The sequence below is a fragment of the Phacochoerus africanus genome, chromosome 11 (genome assembly GCF_016906955.1).
Source record: "Phacochoerus africanus isolate WHEZ1 chromosome 11, ROS_Pafr_v1, whole genome shotgun sequence".
Classification (NCBI taxonomy): Eukaryota; Metazoa; Chordata; class Mammalia; order Artiodactyla; family Suidae; genus Phacochoerus; species Phacochoerus africanus.
In genome coordinates, this window is record NC_062554.1 from 77,979,288 (window position 1) to 78,000,193 (window position 20,906).

General features: G+C 43.6%; 1 protein-coding gene across 1 annotated transcript in view; it reads left to right on the plus strand.

Annotated features, from left to right (window-relative positions):
• The first annotated feature begins 200 nt into the window (after window positions 1-200).
• NXPH1 (neurexophilin 1) overlaps window positions 201-20,906 on the plus strand; it is a 306,225-nt gene continuing 285,519 nt past the window's right edge. Inside the window, exons 1-2 of the mRNA XM_047754040.1 lie at window positions 201-986; window positions 1,838-2,001. Of these exons, the coding sequence (XP_047609996.1) occupies window positions 1,948-2,001 (54 nt within the window). The 5' untranslated portion in view covers window positions 201-986; window positions 1,838-1,947. The remainder of the gene's footprint in view (window positions 987-1,837; window positions 2,002-20,906) is intronic.

Here is a 20,906-nt window from a genome sequence, read left to right on the forward strand (position 1 = left end):
TCCGCCCCACCACGCTTCCCTCCACTCCTGTGGCGGTCGCAGTCCTCTCTCACGCCTCCCAGGAAGGGGACACTGCGGCCAAGAGAGACATTGCAGAACCTACTTCTCTCTATGGGCCCAGCCCGCCGAGAGCCTGAGAGCGGGACCATTTACATGGGGTATTAATTGGTCTCTGAGGAATCGTTCACCCACGTGCCGATGTAATTGCCCGAGTCCAGGCGCTAGGCAAGCGGAGCCACAGACCTAAAGAGAAAGCACTAAGGCACCAGCGTCTAGAAGCTCGGCGCACTCCAGAGCGTCCCCCAGTGGCCGGGCAGCACCACGGACAGAGTCTGCGACTCGGCTCCGAAGTGGCTCTCAGGCTTCTCGGTGCCACGGGTAGAGAGGTGCGGCAGCAGGGTGCGCCAGGATTCTCTGGGCTCTGGCCACCCCACCCCTCTCTTAGCAACTCGGACTGCTTGCGCCTGCTGTGTGGCTTTATTCCGAAAGCCAGTGTCTTATCTCTCAAGTTCAAGTCCCAAGGAGAGAACTTGCCCAGTTTCCTCTCCATAAGTCGTTTCTACCATCCTCTGGCAGCCTCGGGAAGCAGGGAGCCTTGGATTCCTCATCCCAGAGCCAGCGCGGGCAGTCCCCCTCCGTCCGGCCCAGTATCCCGGCGCATTCGCTTCTCTCTAGCCCTCCCTTTCTCTCTTCCTTTTTCCTCCTCTACTTCCCCCTCCCTCTTGCCTCTTAAGTTTCCTGCACCGTGAATCCAACTGTGCCAAGCCTAGGCTCTCGCGAAACCAACCCCGAGCGCGACCGGGGCACTGGGACGCCGACTCTGCCGAGCCTGTACAAGGCAGCAGGACCGGTTCCCGCCCGAGCATGGAGATGAAGCGCCAGGGAGGGTACGTCCGGGGCGCCGGAGACGCCAGGCCCGAGTAGCTCCTCCATGGAGCCTTCCCAGAGCGGTCCCAGGTCGCCGGATTCTCCCTAAGTCCTGTGCGGTACGTATCCTTCGCTTCCACAGTCCAAGGTGGGGAATACCTTGGGGTGGAGTGGTGGGGCATTAGGAAGAGGTGGCGAGGAAGGCCACTGGTTGGGAGACAGAGTTCTTCTGGCAGGTGACCCTCAGAGACCAGGGTAGGCTTCCACTCTAGAAGTTAGAGCGACTGGCTGTGCCCCTTGGCTCGAAAAAAAGTAGTATGTGTGTATGCGCGTGTATCTCTGTGTGTGCAGGGGGCTTGACTGGGTAAACTGAGCCTGGCTTTCCTGTATGCAAATCGCATTCACTTTCCCCACCCCCACCCCACCAAATGTGGAGATATCCAGCACCTAATCCTGGTCAGCTTTACCTACCCCTTCCTCTTCCCGCGTCCCCCTCGCCCAATCTCGCCCGCTCTCCCTCTCTCTCTCCATCTCTCTCTGCTGATGTGTACGTTTGTGAGCACTGCCAGAGCTGGCGAAGAACCAGCCACCGCCTCTAGTCCGAGCTGCCCGGCCATCAAACACTAGGGCAGGTCTTGCTGCCAGAGACGCTTGGGCTCCGAACCAGCCTGCACGCGGCTCTGTGTGCCCCGCCACCTCCTGGCTCCACCGCCCCGGAACTGGCACCCAAGGAGCGCAGGGAGCAAGAAGCCCCTCATCCTCCCTCCCTCCTGTCCGCCTGCCTGACGACCGCGCGCTTGAGGGTTTCAGGCGCTGGATTTCCTTGCTTTTCAATTTTTCCTGCTCCCCCCCACCCCCACCTCCGGCTTTTTTGGTCCACTCCTCCGGTCACGACCCCTTTTCCCCGCTTGGTCACCAAGCCTAACCTTGCCCGCATGGTCATGGGATGTCTAATTTCATTTGTATCTAGGCTGCTGAGAGCGCTCCTTGCTCTGTAAAGTGGATGTCAGGTGGATCTATGTTTTTGAAGGAACAAAGACTCAGCGAAGGCACCGCGGAGTAAGTTTGAGACGCGGGAGGATGCAGGCTGCGTGCTGGTACGTGCTTCTCCTCCTGCAGCCCACCGTCTACTTGGTAAGTCGCTGCCAATTCCGCTCCCCAGCAATCCCACCCTGGTCTCAAGGCCAGGCAACTGGGGCGCGCGGGAGAAGGGTGAGAGCCAGTTCAGCGGGAGCAACGTTCCTAGCGACAGTGTTGAAACAACTTTGGCAAGCTGGTCTCCTGATCCCTGTGGCTTTTCCAGGGTTTCCACCCCGGTTTCCTGCTCCGGTTGCCCCTCTCCTGCTCCTGATTCTACACAGCATCTAGGGCGCCCTAGACACCCGTTAACTGAGGAGATTGCGAGATGGGATGCTTTAATGGGGAGAGATGGCATAGAAGGGGTGGAAGACAGGGAACTCTCATTAGTTTATCTAGAGTTTAAATGAATGGAAATGGAAGTGGTGAGTGGCAAGCAATGAATCTGCCCAGGTCTGTGACTTTGAAAGTCAATTCACCCACCCAGCCCCCAGTTTGGAGAGGTGGCACAAAAAGAAGTGTAGGTAACTTTGTTCGACTTGTAGGGTTCATACAGGACAAGTTTAGCTGTCAGACAGGGGCACCACAGGCGTTCAGTTAGGTCAGAGATGCTCCAGTAAACCTATAGCAGCTCACCCTCCTCCTCCCAATCTCTCTTTTCCTCTAAACAACTGAACCCCAGTTCCAGTGCTTAACCCCTTATTAGGAAGTGACAGACTTATCTCCAGGGAGAGAATACTAAGCAAAGCCACCATCCCAGTCCTCCCAGAGCTGAGTTTTCTGGGGTCTAGACTTTGCACACTGTTGGAACTAGGGGTGTGTGTGTGGGGGGGGGGCAGATGGAAGTTGAGGGAAACACTTTATTGTGATGGCCATGAATTGGTAACTGTGGGCACAGTGCGGAGCCAAGACTGAGAGTGCAATTTCTCTGATCTGGCTTCAGGGAGGGCCAGGGACAATCTCATCCTGCTGGTGAAGTTGTGCTCAGTGCACAGAACCACACAGCCAACCTTTGGGCAGCAGGAGCATACCGAGGGCTCTCTGTGATCTGACTAGGGGAGAGAAGCGCTGGGACAGCCTGGTGTAGTTGAATAAGTGGGAAGGGGTAAATGGTGCCACCCATTAACCCCAAGGGTTTTCCACCGTCCTGGGAAAAAGAGCGTTTCCTAGCTGATACCTTAGTGCCTCTGACTATAGGGCTGCTAGTTGTATGATCTCTGTATATGTTAATGAATGTGTATGAATGTGTGTGTGTGAGTGTGTATGTAAGATTGTGCATATACAGGGTTTTCAGCTTGAATCCAAGAACCCTTCATCTTTGCACCTTTATTCCTTGACCGTGGCAGCCGCGGACGCCAGAGGGCGCTGCGCGTCAGTGTCCTCGTCTACAAGACAACGTAGGGGTAAACAGGTGAAAGCCGGGCAGCCAATCCAAAAGAACAGCCTTTCTGACTGTCACCGAAGTCTGCGCCTTCTCCGGGTGAAACGCAGACAGAATGTAAAAAATGTCCTTCTCATTTCCTATCTTCAATCATTTTTTGCCCCCTCCTGTATCCAGTGAACCCACTAACATTGAGAACTTAGAGACGCAGGGCAGAAAGTTTGGCCAGAGGAAGTAAGGAAATTGTTTATTGAAAAAAAGAGGAGGGACCGCAAAGTGAAAACTACAGAGGAGGAGTATTAACGATTCCCTTGACCACGGAAACCCCCCTGCCCCTGCTCCCAGCATTACCTTTATGTAGGACCTGAATCTCGGGACAGTTCTTAATGTCCTTGAACTGTGCTCACATACGCGGCAAAAGCTCGTGGCTGTGGTGCAGTTTATTGCTTGGAGCAAGTATTTCGATAGTCTGGAAAATAATCTATCAAAAGCAGAAGTGAAATCAATACGTTGTGTTAAATTTTAAATGTGTTTGTTGGCAGTTAAACCGTTTTCCACTCATTACAACAACAGTGCTGGATTTATTCTAATGCGCTGCGTTCTCAACAACAAGCGCATTAATTCTCCTTTAATTGTAAACTGGGAGCATTTTAAAATCATTCAGTGTGCAAATTATGCTGATTCAATTACCGTTTAGTTACAGACTTCATTACCTGAATGCCTTTTGGCGATACAGAGAAAGGAGACAATTTTTGCAATTTCACTCAAAACAATACAAAATGTGAACAATAAAATAGAGAAGGCGATTTAGAAGTCCATTCTTTTCTCCCCCATCTAAAGTTGTTTTGTGTGTCGGGGATTAGAATCCACACGCACCACAAAAACAAAAGGCTGGTGGCTGTGACCCAAGACAGTATTTCCAGGGATTTTGTTCCATGGTTATTTGTCGGTAAAATTCTGAGCTGTTTTCCTGGAGAGGCAAGAAGCTGACTTTTACCATGGAAATGAATTTGGAAGGGTGAATTGGGCAGTCCAGTCAGGTTGGTTTTAGGCAAGTTAATAAGTGAAAACCCTTCATTAAATCTCTAGGGCAATGACACAGACCAAGAAGTGGTCAAAGCCTCTTTCTCCATCTGTTTTATTAAATGCCAGATACAGTAACTGAATTTAATGTTTGTAGCTGCACCCCAAAACACTCCAGACCTTTGTAAGAAACTGTAATAGATAGATGCCTATAGGTTGTCAGGAGCTTCTTCAAGTTGTACTCCAAAAAGGCAGGGGTGGCAGAACCTTTATTTTATTTTATTTTTCCTCCTTGAATTGACACAAGCCAGGGAGTTAAATGAATATTTTTTTTTGTCTTTATGGACTCACACCACAAGTAAAGTGACAGATACACTCTATCTATCTATCTATCTATCTATCTATCTATCTATCTATCTACCTATCTATCTATCTATCTAGTCAGCCTCCTAGCTGATACCACAGTGCACCTTTTTCTTTAAGCCCCTCAAATCCCAGTTATATTTCCCAAGGAGTAATTGCACATTATGTTCAAGGAGCAAGGTTTGTTTAGGTATCTCCAATACAAAAATATTTAGGCTTCCGCTTATAGAAATATACCTTAAATACTCACAAATTTGGGAAGATTTTTTTTAAAGGGAAAACAACTCTCTATCCAGTAGATCACTGTATATTTAAACCACAGCTCCCTTCCTGTATTTAGGTGAAGGTTTTCAAAGTATGTTTCCTGGCCCAGGGTCCTTTGAATGCCTGTTCTGGGTTGAATATTTTGAGCCTTTTTGTGTTTATTGAGAGATGGGTCTGTCCTATTTCAAACCAGACGCTCATTTTCATACTGCAATGGAAGTTAATTAGAAATCTGTCTTCAAAGTTACCTTCTAAAGCATATTAGCTAGGATATTCAAAAATCACCACAGTGCTAACTCCAGCCATAAATTCAGGGAAGCAGGAAATCTTTTTTTTTTTTTTTTTTTAAATAAAGGCGAGGAAGTCTTCTGTTTACTGAATGTTACTGAATTACTGACTTAAAAGCCTGAATTCAGCAGGAGAGGAACCTATGGTGTAACAATACTTGTTAAAAATAAAAAAGTCCTGTACTCTTTATTCTCCTGTCAGTTCTGGACTGATTCCAGGATATTTTCAGTATGATATAATGGAGTAACAGACAATAGTGTTTTATCAGAATTGAAGCATACACTGGATAATCTAGGGAAACATGGTTTCTGACTTTGAAGAATGGGGGTCCTCAGTTGAGTTATTCTCAGTGGAGCAAGCTGAAGGACAGGCATGGGCACACAGGAAGGACCCCTCCTTGCAGAAGGTAGAGGTACCCTGCTTGGGGGCTCACCTGTGGCAATTTCCAGAGTCAAGAATTACATCTAATGAGCACTCTCAGGGCATGTTAACCAAAAAGTTACTCAGAAATTGAGTCCAGAGATTCTGACAAGGGGTTGGAAGATGTTATTGCGGTCAAGTCACAGATCCACAGTCTATTCTAATAAGAGGCCTTTTACCCTCCAATTTAGTTCCCAGCATTTCTGCTAGGAAACAAATTTGCTAATAATCTGGTTGCTTTTTTAACCAATCTGGGCAAAAATTGAACGTTCTTTCTAAAATTTGTGTTTAAAAACATTTTGAGTCATCTGTTCCCTCGAATTTAGGGTATTCTTAAAACATGAATTCCATACCAATTGTTTAATAGAGATTAAAATGTGATTAATATATTTCATGGACTACTACCTCTACACTGTTAGAAGCTACACTGGGGGAATTCTACTTATTACAAAGGTGGATGTTAAGAGATGTGGAAACTGAGGGAAAAATAGCAGGAACGAGACCACCAGTATCTATCCTCTGGACTAGGTATGTATATGTACTATCCTTTGAAAATTAAGCCAGATGCCCACGAACATTTTGATCAATTTCATCTATTCCTGAAAAGAAAAAGCATACCAGTCAGTGTTCTCTATTAAGGCCAGTTCTTTGAGGCAGTACTATAAGGTACCTAATCCCACTGAATTTCCTGACTCTTCTGCTCTAGATCAGCTTTCCTGATACAGAATTAAGCCAAGATTTTTGAAGGAGCCTATGCCCCAGCAGCCCAATAAGAGAATTAATCAGTCTTAAGACCTATTGCAGGGCTTTGTGAGAAGTTGCTACTATTCCAGGCATTTCCCTGAAACAGTCAACTCTCCATTGACCAGGAAAACAGTGCCCTGGGTATGTGGAAGCACTTGGGTGGGTTGCATTTCTGCTCACTTCTGGGATTATGGTCGTCTGGGGCCTTCTAGTTATAACTTTGGGGAAACTGCTTTTTGTATAAGAAGGAGAGAACCAGAATTGCACCAACTTCCTCAGCAATATTTTCTCAGAAAGCCATTAAGTTCGTGGCTTCTCTTTGTGTGAAGTTGATTTCCATTTGGCTTTGAATTGTTGATGGCTATTTCCTCCTTAATGAAAGTGTTGTCTAGGTGAAAAATGTATCAGGTGGCAGGGAAATTGGTTGATCTTTTCGAGATAGGTGCCCAATGTCCTACTTTTCTATCTGAGGGAAGATTTTCTGCAGACTACAGAAATCGACAGTATTGTCTGGGTAATAACCAGCGACAATATTTTCAAAAGGGCATTTGAGTGATGAAAGCATTTGGATATTGCTTTTTCAAATAAGCAATTTTCTGTCTTGGGCTTCTTTGATTTTTATAGGGGGTAGAGGAGAAGAGGCCACACATTGGTAAAGGGATGTTTCCTGGCTTCACCTAGTTCTGAAACACCGAGGTACTAGCCAGCGTTGCTTGGAATTCCAGGGTGTGAAGAGCTCTTAGTGAGTTGGTCACTTCGGTGATATTAAGAGTCAAAAGGGAATCCTGGGAATGAAGAATAACCCTTTTCTTGCACACTTCCGCCCATAAAGAAAGCTGAGGGAAGCTGCGAAAGTTTGCTAGCTCTCAAGTGGCCAGTTAGGAAGTGTACATTCTTTCTGATTTTTTTTTTTTTAAGAAAATGCCTAGCTTTGATTCGATTCAAGAAAGTTCCCTTAAAGCAACCACGTCCTTTAGGAGCTTCCGATCTCATTCTAAGACCTTAATAGTCCTTGCCATTTTAATTAATAGAGGGAGGTAGGCGAGTAAGCCCGCCGGGCGCCGTCGGGTCAGCAGCTTCCAGGAGCAGCTGGGTGGAAAGGCAGGTCTGTTCCCTCGCCTCCCTCTATATTTTCTTAGCTCGTCCTGCGAATGCTTGTTGGAAGTTGCGATCTTGATTTATCTGCTTCTCAAGCTCCCGACCAGCTCTTTTTCTCTAAGTCAGCACTAACCCCTCCCGGAGCTTGGTAAACACCGCGCGGGCGCATTTTTCTGCTGCAGATTGGCATGTTGACGACTCCGCTTGAAGGAATGTGACAATAAAGTGGGAACCAAAGCTTGGCAAGCACTTAATCAAGGATAAAAAGGTTTCGCTGTAAGGATGTCACTCAATTTATTGTGAAAGTCGAATGAATTACGTTTAATGAAAGTGCTCCCCAGATGAATATTACGAGCAATTTCCTGAGTTGGCTCTGTCAGCTCGAGATGAGGAAATGCCAACCCAGATCAGGAAAGAGCGCCCGTCTCAATTACTATGCAAGCTTTCCAAGAGCGACTTTTTATTGAGATGATATATATTGGCGGCTTCTTCAAGCCCCTCCGCGCGCCCAGGAGCGCTTTTGCGCATTTTCCAAGTTTGCCGTCTGCCCTCACGGGTTGCTGGCTGTTGTTTAAACTTCTAATGAGCTTGCAGTGTTTCTGCTGCGGGCTGAAAACCTAATTACCTCCTCTGTAAACAGTTTTCCCTAGTATATTTTGTTTGCTACGGAGGTGGGGGCTGGCGGGCGGTGGGTGAGGGTGGCCGGTAGAGACTTTCCTTTCTTTATTGCAAAGGGTTCCCTTCGTTATAAAAAGTTCCTCGGCGTCTGGTCAGGGGCTCCAGGTGTAGGAAGGCGAGGCGGCGCCCGGAGCTGGGGCATTGGGATAGTGCGTGCGGTGGGGTCCCATGAGCAGCACGTGCCTCTCCGGCTGCAGCTATAGAACAGCTCCCTCCAGCTCCTACTTCCTTCAAATTAATGAGGGTATTTTACTTTTTCAAGCGGGAAATACGATAGGGAGGGGGATACACCAGCCGCATCCAGAGCGCACAGCTTCATCTGCATGAGAATGGAAAACCGTGAGGCTTCTCTTGTACTGTTTCTTTCTCCCACAATAAGACAAATTGCTGCTTATAAAAACCGAGTGTTTCCTTAGAAACTAGCTCTTGGGGGCTCTGCTCGTCCCTGCTGAATCTGACTCTGGTTGGGCCTCGCCCATCATCCCCATCACCCTAAAGGATTCTGAGGAGAAAAATCTGAGGCTGCCGCTCAAGAGGCGCAAAGAGAAGCTGTGCGCCCTCGCCCCACCGGAAAGAGCGGTGTCCTCCTGACACATTCCGCCTCACGTCACAGACCTCGCTCCCACCCATTGATTGTCAAGGCCATTTCAAGTCGTCTTCTACTGTGAGAAGCGATAAACTTCCTTCGACGCAGGCTTCACACTTTTGTCTCGAAAACTCAGTCCTCTGACTGAAGCCGCGGAGTGTTCGGGTCCAGGGGAAGTTTCCCAGGCGGAGTCACCGCCGTCACAGCTGCGCGCTCTATTGTCTGCTTTTAGCCTCAGATGACCTTCAGCAGTCCCAAGTGGTTTATGAAAACACAGGTGCAACCCTCTCGCATCTGGACCTCAAGCACTCACACCAGAGCGTGGCTCCTGGGGAACTTTTTGTCGACGCCGCCCAGCTTTGATGCTCCTGGGGCAGCAGGAAGGACTGCAACGGTTCTCCGGAGGGAGGCCACGGCACCGAGAGTGAATGGGGCGGTGGCAGGCGGCGGGTGACTGGAAACCCGGTCCGGAGAGCGATTCTTCAGCACCACGGACAGCGCCAAAGGCTCCGCCCCGCCTGGTCCCGACAGCCTGGCCTCTCTTCCGAGCTGCTATGCAAGCTTACGCCTCTGGAAGTAGAGTGGGGCTCTTTCCGCAGACACTTAGCTACTGCCCAGCCGCGACAGTAAAGACACGCCTCCCCCTCCCAGTTGTTTGAGAGCACTAAGCTCGATCTCTAGGTTCCTAAGGCTTCCTGTGGTCAGAGCCTCTTGTTAGCACCCTTTCCCCCGGCCCCTCCCTCCTTGCGGCATCACGTGATTGCCACCCAGTTTGTTCTGAGCCGGGGTGAATCCTTCTTTTCCCCCTACTTCCTCCTCCTCCGCCCCAGTTCCCTCACACAGTTCGTTTATCCCTGCTCCCAAACAGAAACGTGAATCCTGTGATGTAGAGTTGTAAGCTTCTTTAATAATGTAAAAGCCTTGCTTGACAGACAAGGAAACAAGTAGGAGGAGGGGAATCAACTGTTTTGAAAGAGTAAAAGCCAAGTGGGGAAAAGTGATTCCTGCCCTGTCTCCCACCTGCGGGGAACACGCAGGTTGCCCTCCAGGATATGCGCCTTTAAAAAGCAGCGCGAGTGGGGATGGAGTAGGGATTCCTAATTATTATGAATTTATAAAGGAGCAGTAATTATTCACGAGGAACAGGACAAACCGCGGCCTGGGCAAGGGAATCGATATATTTGGTATCGAAAGTGCCTGGCTCGCCTTTAATGCAGACGAATGGGCATGCAGTCTCATTATTTTTCGTGGCTAGGCTCCCCGGCGTGGGGCCTGATGCAGCGTGGAATCTATCATCATTAGACCCGGGATGGAGTGTGTGTGTGTAGGGGGGGAGTTTCTCCTTATTTACTTAGCAAAACAAACAAACCCACCAATCCTCTCCTTTCAAACACAAATATACAACCGTCGCCCCTCCCCCTGTTCCCCTCCCCTTGCCCCCTTGCTCTGGTTACTGTTGCACACTCCCCTGGGCCTTCCCTGAGCACTTTAGAGCGGACACTGCGGTCACTTAAAGTGGACGCAGTCCCTCCTTGGCTGCGGTCACACGGTTAATTTAGTCCAGAAATAAGCCAGAGAATACCGAGCATTGGCGCTAGGGGTTCTCTGTGTCAAAGGCGAAGGTTGGCTGGAAAGTTCTGTTCTTTTTTCTTGCCTTAGCGTCAGAGTCAATCCTTTCTGGACACCCAGTTCTGAAAATCCCCCAGTATTAAAGGAGCAGAGGTCTGGCAGGTAGTGTTCCATCAAACAGCCTGGGAAGCCAGCTTGGAGAAATGCAGGCCGGTGAGATGAGAACCAATCTGGAGGTGAAGAGAGGTTGGAAATTGAATATCAAGGGAAGGGAAGATTTAGGCTTAACACCTCAGGGTATTCTCGAAGGCCTTGGTGAAAGACCTTTTTGCTCCAGGTGAGGTGCTGGCCTTTTGGCTGCACAACAACCCACTGCAGTTTTCCAGGACTGGAAATGGGCCCTTACTACATGCACTGGGGCCGCTAAAGGGTTGAGGATCCTGCCTACTGGATTGCACAGCATTTCACCATTTCTCTTCCTTTCTGCAGCCCACAATCCCTGGCACAGTCTTTCTCACTCTTAGAAGTTTCCTGACACCCCTGGTGGGCAGCTGCTGGAATGAAACCTGTATTCCTGCACTGGTGTCTTCACTGTTCCCTGAAATGCCGTAGTTCTTATAGTCAGCTGAGGGCGTGTGTGTGTGTGTGTGTGTGTGTGTGTGTACGTTGAGTGCTTAGTCTTCATCTGGCAGTCCCTCCCTTATTATAGCATATTAATGCTAGAGAAGACAGGGCGTAGCCCTTAAAAAAACAGCCTAACTCCTCCTCCTTAATTGCAGTAACATTATCTTAATTATAATAACATTCATAATAACACTGATAAAAACAAAATTAAAAATTGTGGACTTTCAGGCACAAAAGTAATATCAATACCCTTCTCCCCTGGGATTTCCTTTTCTTTAGAGCCCAGCCTTTCATGGTATGTTGTGATTATCTGAGTGTCTTTGTTTACTTTCGGGCAGGGACAGCCAGCCAACACAATACCAGGACTGTGTGATCTACTGGTATCATTTCCTCCCACCATCTTCATTTTTTTAGAGGATTTATAATTAAACTGTGTGAGGTATATGTAATATAAATCCAGTGGAGGACCTTTTTATTTATATTTGTGTAGCATGCGGAAAAAAGAAAATTAAGTGCTTGTGTTGAGGTAAAAAACCTGCTTTGCTATTAACAGAAATGTCCCTTTAATTTACTTTTCTCAAGCCTAAAACACAGTCTCTGTGATACCAGAACCCGCAGTCATGCATTTTTCAAGAGAGATTCCAATAACCTGAAAAAAGACTTTTATTAGCTTGTACTTAGTGGGGAAAAAAAAAGGCCAGGCTAGCCTCTTATTTGAAATATATGCTAAGTTAAACATGGCAGAGTTGCAGTACAATGCAAGAAGCTGAGCAGCTTTCTGGAAACAGCTGCAAGGCCCTACATTTTCCTTCCTCTCTCTGCCCCAACCCATCACAATGCATAATTACACATAATGTAACAGGGCCTTCCAGAGCCAGCACAAGGACCTCATGTTGCGAATCGACAGGCATTTTAATAAAACTGAAAGTCATAGATTGAAAGGAAAGAGGCACAAATTTCCTTCTCCAAGATGGGTTATTGTCAGAAAAATTATGATAGAAAGACTTGGGGAAAATTTCTTGGCTTAGAAGAGCCTTTTTCATTTACAGGTTAAACACACACACACACACAGACACAGAGAGAGTAAGACTGGATATTCATCTGTACATCTGCTCTTTGAGGGATTCCATGGAAATTAGAATGGGGAATTATTTTATTTTTATAAGTTTTTATAAGTTGAAATTCCAACGTGGGTTTGACAGTACCATTTCTTGATAGGAATCTTGTACTTGACACTGCATTGTTGGCCTGTTTATGTCAGTATTTTCAGCTATAGAATGAAAGCACTTTTGGTAAAGAAGAACTGTTGCCATGATAGCTGGAATTTTAGTGATGTATGTATATGCTAGCCTCTCCAGCTGAACTTTAGAAAATGATTTTTCTCCTTGTAACCTTGTAGCTGAATGTTATTAGAGGCCCACAGGTATATAAAACAGCTTATATAAAATTAATGGACTGCTTTACATTCACAATCTCTTACTTGTGAAGCTCTTGTAAAATATCACATCTATTTAAAATAGGGAGAATATAAAGTCAGATTTGGTGTGCAATCAATAGTTGTAAAATATTCGGTGAAATATTTGATTATTTTGAGTGAGTTTGACAATGCCATGGAAATTTACTGTTCGTTTTTGTGCACCGATGTGGTAATCATACGGCTGCCTCTTCTTTTATGTACTCGACTAGTTTTGAAACTGATTGTAAGATTCCAAGGAAACATCTAAGTATATAATCTGAATTTTAGAAAAGATGTATTTATTGACTTATTAGATTACAAAGAGATCCATGGCTCACTATGAAGTCACAAATAAGAAAGAAAAAGAAACCTCTCCAACATTACTTTATTATTTTGTTTAAAATGATCAACAATATATTTACTGGAGTTGTGTACTCTGGATATTTAATATGTATTTTTTGAGTAAGAAAATGGAGAGATGTTTTAATTTAGCCTCAAAATTAATAAAAATGAGACTTTCTAAATATAGTGAAATTATTAAAATAAATCTCTTATTTTTCATTAATATGGATAACATTCGGAAAAATGAGAGATCTTCACCCTTTTTTTACTTCAAAAACATTTTTTTTTTCTTTTTAGGGCAGCAGCTGTCTGTAGCATACAGAAGTTCCCAGGCTAGGGGTCTAATTGGAGCTGCAGCTGCAGGCCTATGCCACAGTAGTGCCAGATCCATGACCTACACCACAGCTCGTGCTAATGCCAGATCCTTAACCCACTGAACAAGGCCAGGGATTGAACCTTCATATTCATGGATACTAGTCAGGTTCATAACCTGCTGAGCCACAGGGGGAACTCTTTTTTTTTTTTAAACATGTATTAAAGATTGCATTTCTTTTTATTGTGCTACATGGTTTATGATGTCAAAGACAAGCCATAAGCTCCACTATGGAGTTTTTTCCTTGCTGTGCATTTCATTTGGGGCATGAAGCTTTTTTTTCCTCCTGCCTTATTGGACTAAGAATTATACATAGCCTAAAACCATAATCACATTTTAAAAAACTTCTTCCCCTTTACCCCCACTTTACTGGAAGTTTCCAAGGTAAACTTCTAGAAGAGTCATACTTTTTTTTCTTCTTGTAAAAATGACCATTAGACTATTGTGTTAAAATCTCCTCTAAATAAGAAACTATGCCCTAATTTATCAACCATCTACATACATTGCTGATGTTTCTCACTGCTCATGGAAAACTCTTTTAAAAACATGGATTGGATGATATGAGATCCACTATACTATTTTGTCTGAGAAGTTTTCAATGAAAATGCTATAAGTAATCTCAGGTTAGATTCTAAAACTGAATCGTAGAAAGATGAATTGTGATTTGTTGTTAGAGCAGCTATATTATTGGTAATAGGACTGATTACATGGCCTCTGATTAAATTGAAAATATAAAATACCTTTACTCACATAATTTTTTCCAGTTATTTGTGAGTAGTTGCTAGTACCAGGGCACCATCATTTATTGTTTAACAGAATTAAATGCAGGGAAAGATGCAAACCACTGCATATGAAAAGAAGTTATTCATGCATAGTCAGTGTAGTTTTTCTCTGGTCTTGATGTGAAACTTAATTGCTATTGATGCTGAGATTTTGCAGAACATGGCAGAGTTTTTGCCTCTTTCACAATAAATATGTAATTGAATGATGAGTGCCTCATGTTAGATTTTCAACCTTATTTCTTTTGGTTTAATAAGGCAGAGTTATGAACAGCTGCACCAGAGGCAGCCACATTCTCTAGCCATTTAATGCAGATCTGGCATTAGCACATGAGCTGAGCTACCACTTTTGGATCTGCAGCTCTGCTCTCAGGGTGAAATGTTCTGGAGTGAGGAAGCATGAAGTGAATGATTTGGCTGGAGATGTTTAATCCTGCCTTGCATTCTTGACTGAAATCCTTCACAATTAGAACATCCCTAATTAATGTGTGGCCAGATGAATTTGCACAGCTCAGATTGATGGATGCTAATGTTCCTTGAACAAAGGCTGGAAAAAAATGAGAGGTTTTAAGGGCAAATTAAATGCTGAAAGATGGCTAGTATCCTTCCAAAGACCACTACTTGTAGCTAGGTGGATAATATGGCACCTATGCAATAGGAATAAAAGAGTTATGATGAGAAAGTGGGTGACTTGGTCCAGTGAAGACCTGGCCATGGGAGAGAGACCATAGGTCCTTTTCAGCTATCCTGGACATCTCTCTCTTTCTTTCTTAGATCTCTCACTTCAATTCTTCAGGGAAATGGTGTTGATATGACTTATTAGGAGAAAATAAAAGAGAATGGCAAAGTATTAATTCTGTAACCTTAGGCAAACTTTTTAATCTCTCAGATTTTAGTTGCCTAATCTGTAAAAGGGAGCTGACAATACCTCCAACCCCAGAGTTGTTACTGAGGATTAACTGACTTAATGTGTTACAAAGAGCTGAGAAATGTGCCTGGCACTTAGCAGTGGTGATCAGCAGTAAAGGGGAAAAAGTCCAGGCAAAGATTTCTGGATCACGTTCCCATGCTCCCATCACAGCTGTTACAGGGACGAAAGGAAGCTCTACCCTAAGACAAATCCTCTCTTTTGTTTCCCTCTTGCAACTGGTTGATTGCTATACACTTTGCTCAATGCTGCTCAGAAATCTATACCTATTTAATGGCAGTAGTAACCATTGTGATTAAAACAAAAGAAATAGCCATTTCTAGGAATTCCCTTCATGGTGCATCTGAAACAAATCCGACTAGGAACCACGAGGTTGCGGGTTTGATCCCTGACCTAGCTCAGTGGTTTAAGGATGTGGTGTTGCCGTGAGCTGTGGTGTAGGTCGCAGACACGGCCTGGATCGGATGTTGCTGTGGCTGTGGAGTAGGCTGGCGGCTACAGCTTTGATTAGACCCCTAGCCTGGGAACCTCCATATGCCAAGGGTGCAGCTCTAAAAAAAAAAAAAAAAAAAAAAGACAAAAAAAATGCCCATTTCTATAGCAGCTATCCAAGTGTTTATAGAAATGAAGAGACAAGTCATCTGCAGGCCCAATGAACAGATTGCCAAATTGAAATGGGCATTCTTACGATGTTTTAATTTTAGGTGTCAAACACTATGGACATTTATTAAGATCTGATTTTAAGTATTGACTGATTTGTGAACAGTATTTCCTTTTAATTACTTTCTTTTAACACTCGAAATTCTCTTAAAATTGGCACACAAGCTAATCAAATTATATAGCCCACTGGATTGTAAAGTCTAAGAACCTTTGGACAGGGGATACAGGCTGTTTTTCTCCACTGAAGTTCATTCTAGCTGCATTCTTGGATGTAGCAGCCCATTAACTCCCTAGAAGTACTAGATGAAATAGTTTGGTGGGATGAGAGCACAGCAAGGGTGCTGCTCAAAATATCTCCTGCAGGCCACCATATGCCTCCTTCCAAGGTGTGGTCCTGGGCATCCAAGGGGGTTCCTACACAGAGACAGAATTTTGTGTCTTGATTTGACTTGAGAGTGGGGACGGTATGGAGATAACTGCAAATGATAAAAGTCTACCTTTGGAGTTCCCATCGTGGCTCAGCGGTTAATGAACCTGACAAGGATCCATGAAGATGTAGATTTGATCCCTGGCCTCGCTTAGTCGGTTAAGGATCCGGCATTGCTGTGAGCTGTGGTGTAGGTCATAGATGTGGCTTGGATCTCGTGTTACTATGGCTGTGGTGTAGGCCGGTGGCTGTAGGTCTGATTGGACCCCTATCCTGGGAACCTTCACATGCAGTGGGTATGGCCCTTAAAAGAAAAAAAAAAAATCTTCTACCTTCTTATTTTCTTATTTACACCCTGAGCCAAGCATTAAGCCAGAACTTTAGCATAGACTTTTTTTTCATTTAGTTCTCTCAACCCTAAAGTGATAGGTACTATTAATAGCATAACATAGTGTTAATATCATTAATATTACTATGTTAATGTGCCCATCCTAGTCATATCATTAATAACACCCCATTTTATGGATGAAATTATTGAGGCTTCCAGTGCAAGGTGGCAAGATTCTATCTCAGACAGTAATTCTCGAGTCGCTGCTTTTAATTACAACACCATTGCTTGTGTGTGTGTGTGTGTGTGTATGTATGCACATAATGGAGGGGGTGAAGAATAAATTTCACTTAAAATTTTTTGAGAGAAGGAACTGTTTGCTTTTCACTTTAGCGAATGGTTCTATTTCCCCCTTCCTCTGGATAGGCCTTAATTGAATAACTGGAATGTGCATGAAATTGCTGTTGGTGCTACTGAAATTTAGTAGTTTTATCAGATATAGTTCTTATTCTTGAGGGGGTTCCCATCACATGAGGGATACAAAGATAACAAATGCAGGTTCGATACTGATGGTCGTGACTCTAGCTTCTGCTGACGGCATGTGGGACACAGTCTCTTTAGGAAGTCTGGATCTACTGACCTGACCAACATGAAGAATGATCTCTGGGCCTCAGGGTTAGGTAATAAGTGAGACCCAGGCATAAAGCACAGTCCTACAGTCATCTGTGATGGAGTTTAAAATGATCCATAACACCTGTATCTCTTCTAGCAAATCACACATCTGTTTTCCAAATTATTTGCCATATCAGGGAAGGAGGAGGTAGAGAGAGGGAGTGGAGTTTATTTGTGAGGGAATAACCACATGCAAGAGGCACAAACTCTCGTTTTTTTCATGGCATTTATTCTCATGAGTCTAGTGTTTCTGACAGCTGACCAAATATAAAAGAGATGCAAATTGATATTATTTTGTAAGTAAAATATTTACACATTGATGTAAACTAAGAAACTTAAAAAATCTGTTTAGCTTAATACCTTATAGTCAAAATAACACCAAATATTTAACTAGGTTAGCATAGGCATTTTCACTGTGGTCTGGATATGTGATTTAACAGTAAAATAGAAAAATGCTCATAAAATATTTTACAGGATTACTTGGTCTATGTTGGTTTTAGGAGTCTTTCTATGTCTGAAGAATAAAAGTAGATCCAAGATACTCCTGCCCAAAGTAGAAGCCCTCTGGCATGAGATGAGGGTGGAGAGTCTGGCTTCATTTCAGTTTTGTACTACATTTGACCTTGGGAGAGCTTAGTTATGCCTTGGGGCAAAAAATTAAATGTTCCATTCTGCAGCAGTATCATCCTTCACCTTTATGTGGATTTAAAAATGTAAATAAAATTGCTTTCTGTAAATGGTATACATGAAGGTCATATTCATATTCTCTGCAAGGATTCAAAATGCCATTTGACCCATCATTGGCTCAATAGATAATAATGTGTTCTATTAGTTTCTAGTAATCTACTTTTTAAGCATTTTATGACTCAATATTTTTATGCCTAGTTCTGAGGTTATGAAATAAGAAATAAGAAACGAACCTTTTAGTGCTCCATTGTAGATTTATTTATAGAATGTGGGCTTTCAACTTTGAACTTTTAAAAATGCCAGATCTTCCCAGAACACATAGTCTGGCTGGAAATCTGCAATGAGGGAAGACTGTGTTTTTGAAAAATCTTAGGGCTCAAGCTTATTCTAATCATTATCCTTGTTCCTTTCCTTGTAGGAAATGGGGTTTGGAAGACCTCATAGTTGAGTGCAGCCAATGAACTTAGAAAGTAAAGTAACGGCTCTTCTCTTTGAGAGAGAGAGAGTATTTGAATTCTTTTCATTGAAATTTGGATAATAAGACTCTGATAGATCCTTGTATTTAATTGTCATGATTTTGATAGTTAATGATTTTGATTGCTTCTTTTGGAAGCACCTGTCAGCCGTTTCCGAAGCACAGATGGCTTTATCAGGAGCAGTAGGAATTCCTTTTTCCTACTAACCTTGAGCTGAACAAATTATTTTGGGAAGTTGATCAGACCAATGTCATCACAAGTTTTTCTGTCTTTGGGAGATTATTTTGTTTATTGAATAAAGAATTGAGGTCACTCTGTTTAAAAAGCTTCTAGTTTTTTTTTTTTTTTTAAATTGTAAAGAGTACCAGCCCTCTCTCTGAGTGTATATATCATGAACATTCAACCAAGGTCGTTAGACAAAGATGATAATACACTCCTGTTTGCTTGGGACAGTCTTGTTTTATGCCTTTTGTCTATATCAAAAAATACATTCTCTTATTTTCAAAAGTGTTTTGATGTAGATGATAAATTATATGGTCATCCTACATAAAACTCAATCTTCAAATGGCTGAGAAAGGTTGATTACGAGCCTTTATGAAATGTTTATGTTTAAAAGATTGTTGAATAGGCAAGAAAATCATCCCCATCTTTTGTGCTTTCTTTCTCATGAGGCCTTTGGAGTCCTTGTGAACTTGAGTAACCAGGTTTCATGACCATAATATGCTCCATGGAATGATCCCATACTCTTTATTTTAAAATTTGGTAACATTTTAAATTAAATATTGTGCATTAAATTGTCATGGAAAAAGCTGGTAAGAAAAGACCAGCTGATTAGCCATGAAGAGCTCCAGCAGTCAGCATCAGCATGGAGAAATTGCTTGTTCAGGGCCCAGAAACTGAATGTTATCAGTGCTTCTAGAGTTAGGACTCAAAAACGAACTCACTCTAACCAGCAAATCATTTTGATAATGTCCTTTTCCTGTGAGAAGAATATCAGGAACACTCTTCAGAGAGCACCCCTTTCAGTATGGTAACTATGGAGAATCCAGTTATTAGTCAAAACTTTACATATAAACTTTGAGGTTGTTTCATAAGAGAGAGAGCAGACCCAAAAGGATAGTCAAAGGTTCCCTTTTTTCTGTCTTGTGTCTTCTTATCCTTAAGAGTGCTGAGCACACATTACCTTGCTTACTTCCCTGAATCCTTGTTTCTTATGTTAACAAACCCATTCAATCTTTTTGATATATTCTTTCTGTAGATGTGTTACTATTATTGATGAAAGTTCAAACAGCTGCTCCTGTGCTTCCTAGTTCCTTTTTTTTTTTTTTTGCTGTTGTTGATTTTATGAGATCTCCTGAGGACATTGTTTTCTTCCACAGTGTCTTGTGTATCGATGAGCTACATCCTCATTGACATCCTTGATCCTCCATCATGTTTTACATCTTTTTTTAGGGTTCTGCAAGGCTTTGAGACTAGGAATGTGAATAGATGATACTGATTTAATAGGTTTTCTCTTTCACAGCTCTATTCAGGGGTTATTCATGATGGATAATCAAGCAAGTAGACAAAGCCATTTAGTGTGTGATGGGAAGAGGGGGAAAGAGAGCATTTTTCCATGCCTCTGCTCAGATGCTCAACTTGTTTTACCATAGGTATCCTGTAGACCTGTCTTGGTTTTTCTAAATTGTATGGTATTATAGAAGTTGGTGCCTGGTAAAGCATTAAAAAGAGCGAGTGATAGGGTGAGGCATTATACTAGAGACACTTTACAAATTATCCTTTGTTTCGCAAATGCACTGGCAAAAATTGATGCTATTCCCTTGGTAGCATGAATGCAGATTGCTCCTTCTGATAGCTCAGGAGATGAATGTGCTTCCTACTTTGCTTTTCTGGGACAATCTTATAAGGAATTGTTTTCTAGGAATCTAATTTGTGCTAGTCTCTCCAAGGATAGTTAACATTTTTAAAAAACTTATTTTTATTTTTAATTGTGATAAAATATATATAACATAAAACTTACCATCTTCACCATTTTTTCCCTTTTTTGGCCACACCCACAGCATGTGGAAGTTCCCTGGCCAGGGATTGAACCTGCACCATAGCAGTGCTTCTGGCTGCTAGCTGCAGTGATACCACCAGATCATTAATCTACTGAGCACAAGATAACTCCAATCTTAATGGTTTTTAGGTGTACCATTTGGTAGTGTCAGGTACATTTGCACTGTTGTATAACCAATTTCCAGAACTCTTTTTTTTTTTTTGTCTTTTTGCCATTTCTAGGGCCACTCCCGTGGCATGTGGCGGTTCCCAGGCTAGGGGTCTAATTGGAGCTGTAGCTGCCGGCCTATGCCAGAGCCACAGCAATGCGGGATCCGAGCCACGTCTGCGACCCACACCACAGCTCACGGCAACGCCAGATCCTTAACCCACTGAGCAAGGCCAGGGATCGAACCCTCCACCTCATGGTTCCTAGTCGGATTCGTTAACCACTGAGCCACAATGGGAACTCCTCCAGAACTCTTTTCATCTTGCAAAAGTGAAACTCTGTACCTATTAAACAGCAGCTCCCCATCTCCCCCACCTTCCAGGCCCTGGAAACTACCATTATACTTTAGGTCTCTTTGAATTTGACTACTCTTAAGTCCCTCATGTAAGTGGAGTCATACAATATTGTCCTTTGGTGACAGGGCTTGTCTCTCTTAGCATAATCCTCAGGGTTCCTCCATGTTCTAGCTTCTGTGAGAATTTCCTTCTTTTCTAGTTAAAAGTGTTTAAATGTGGTCATATTTATCAACT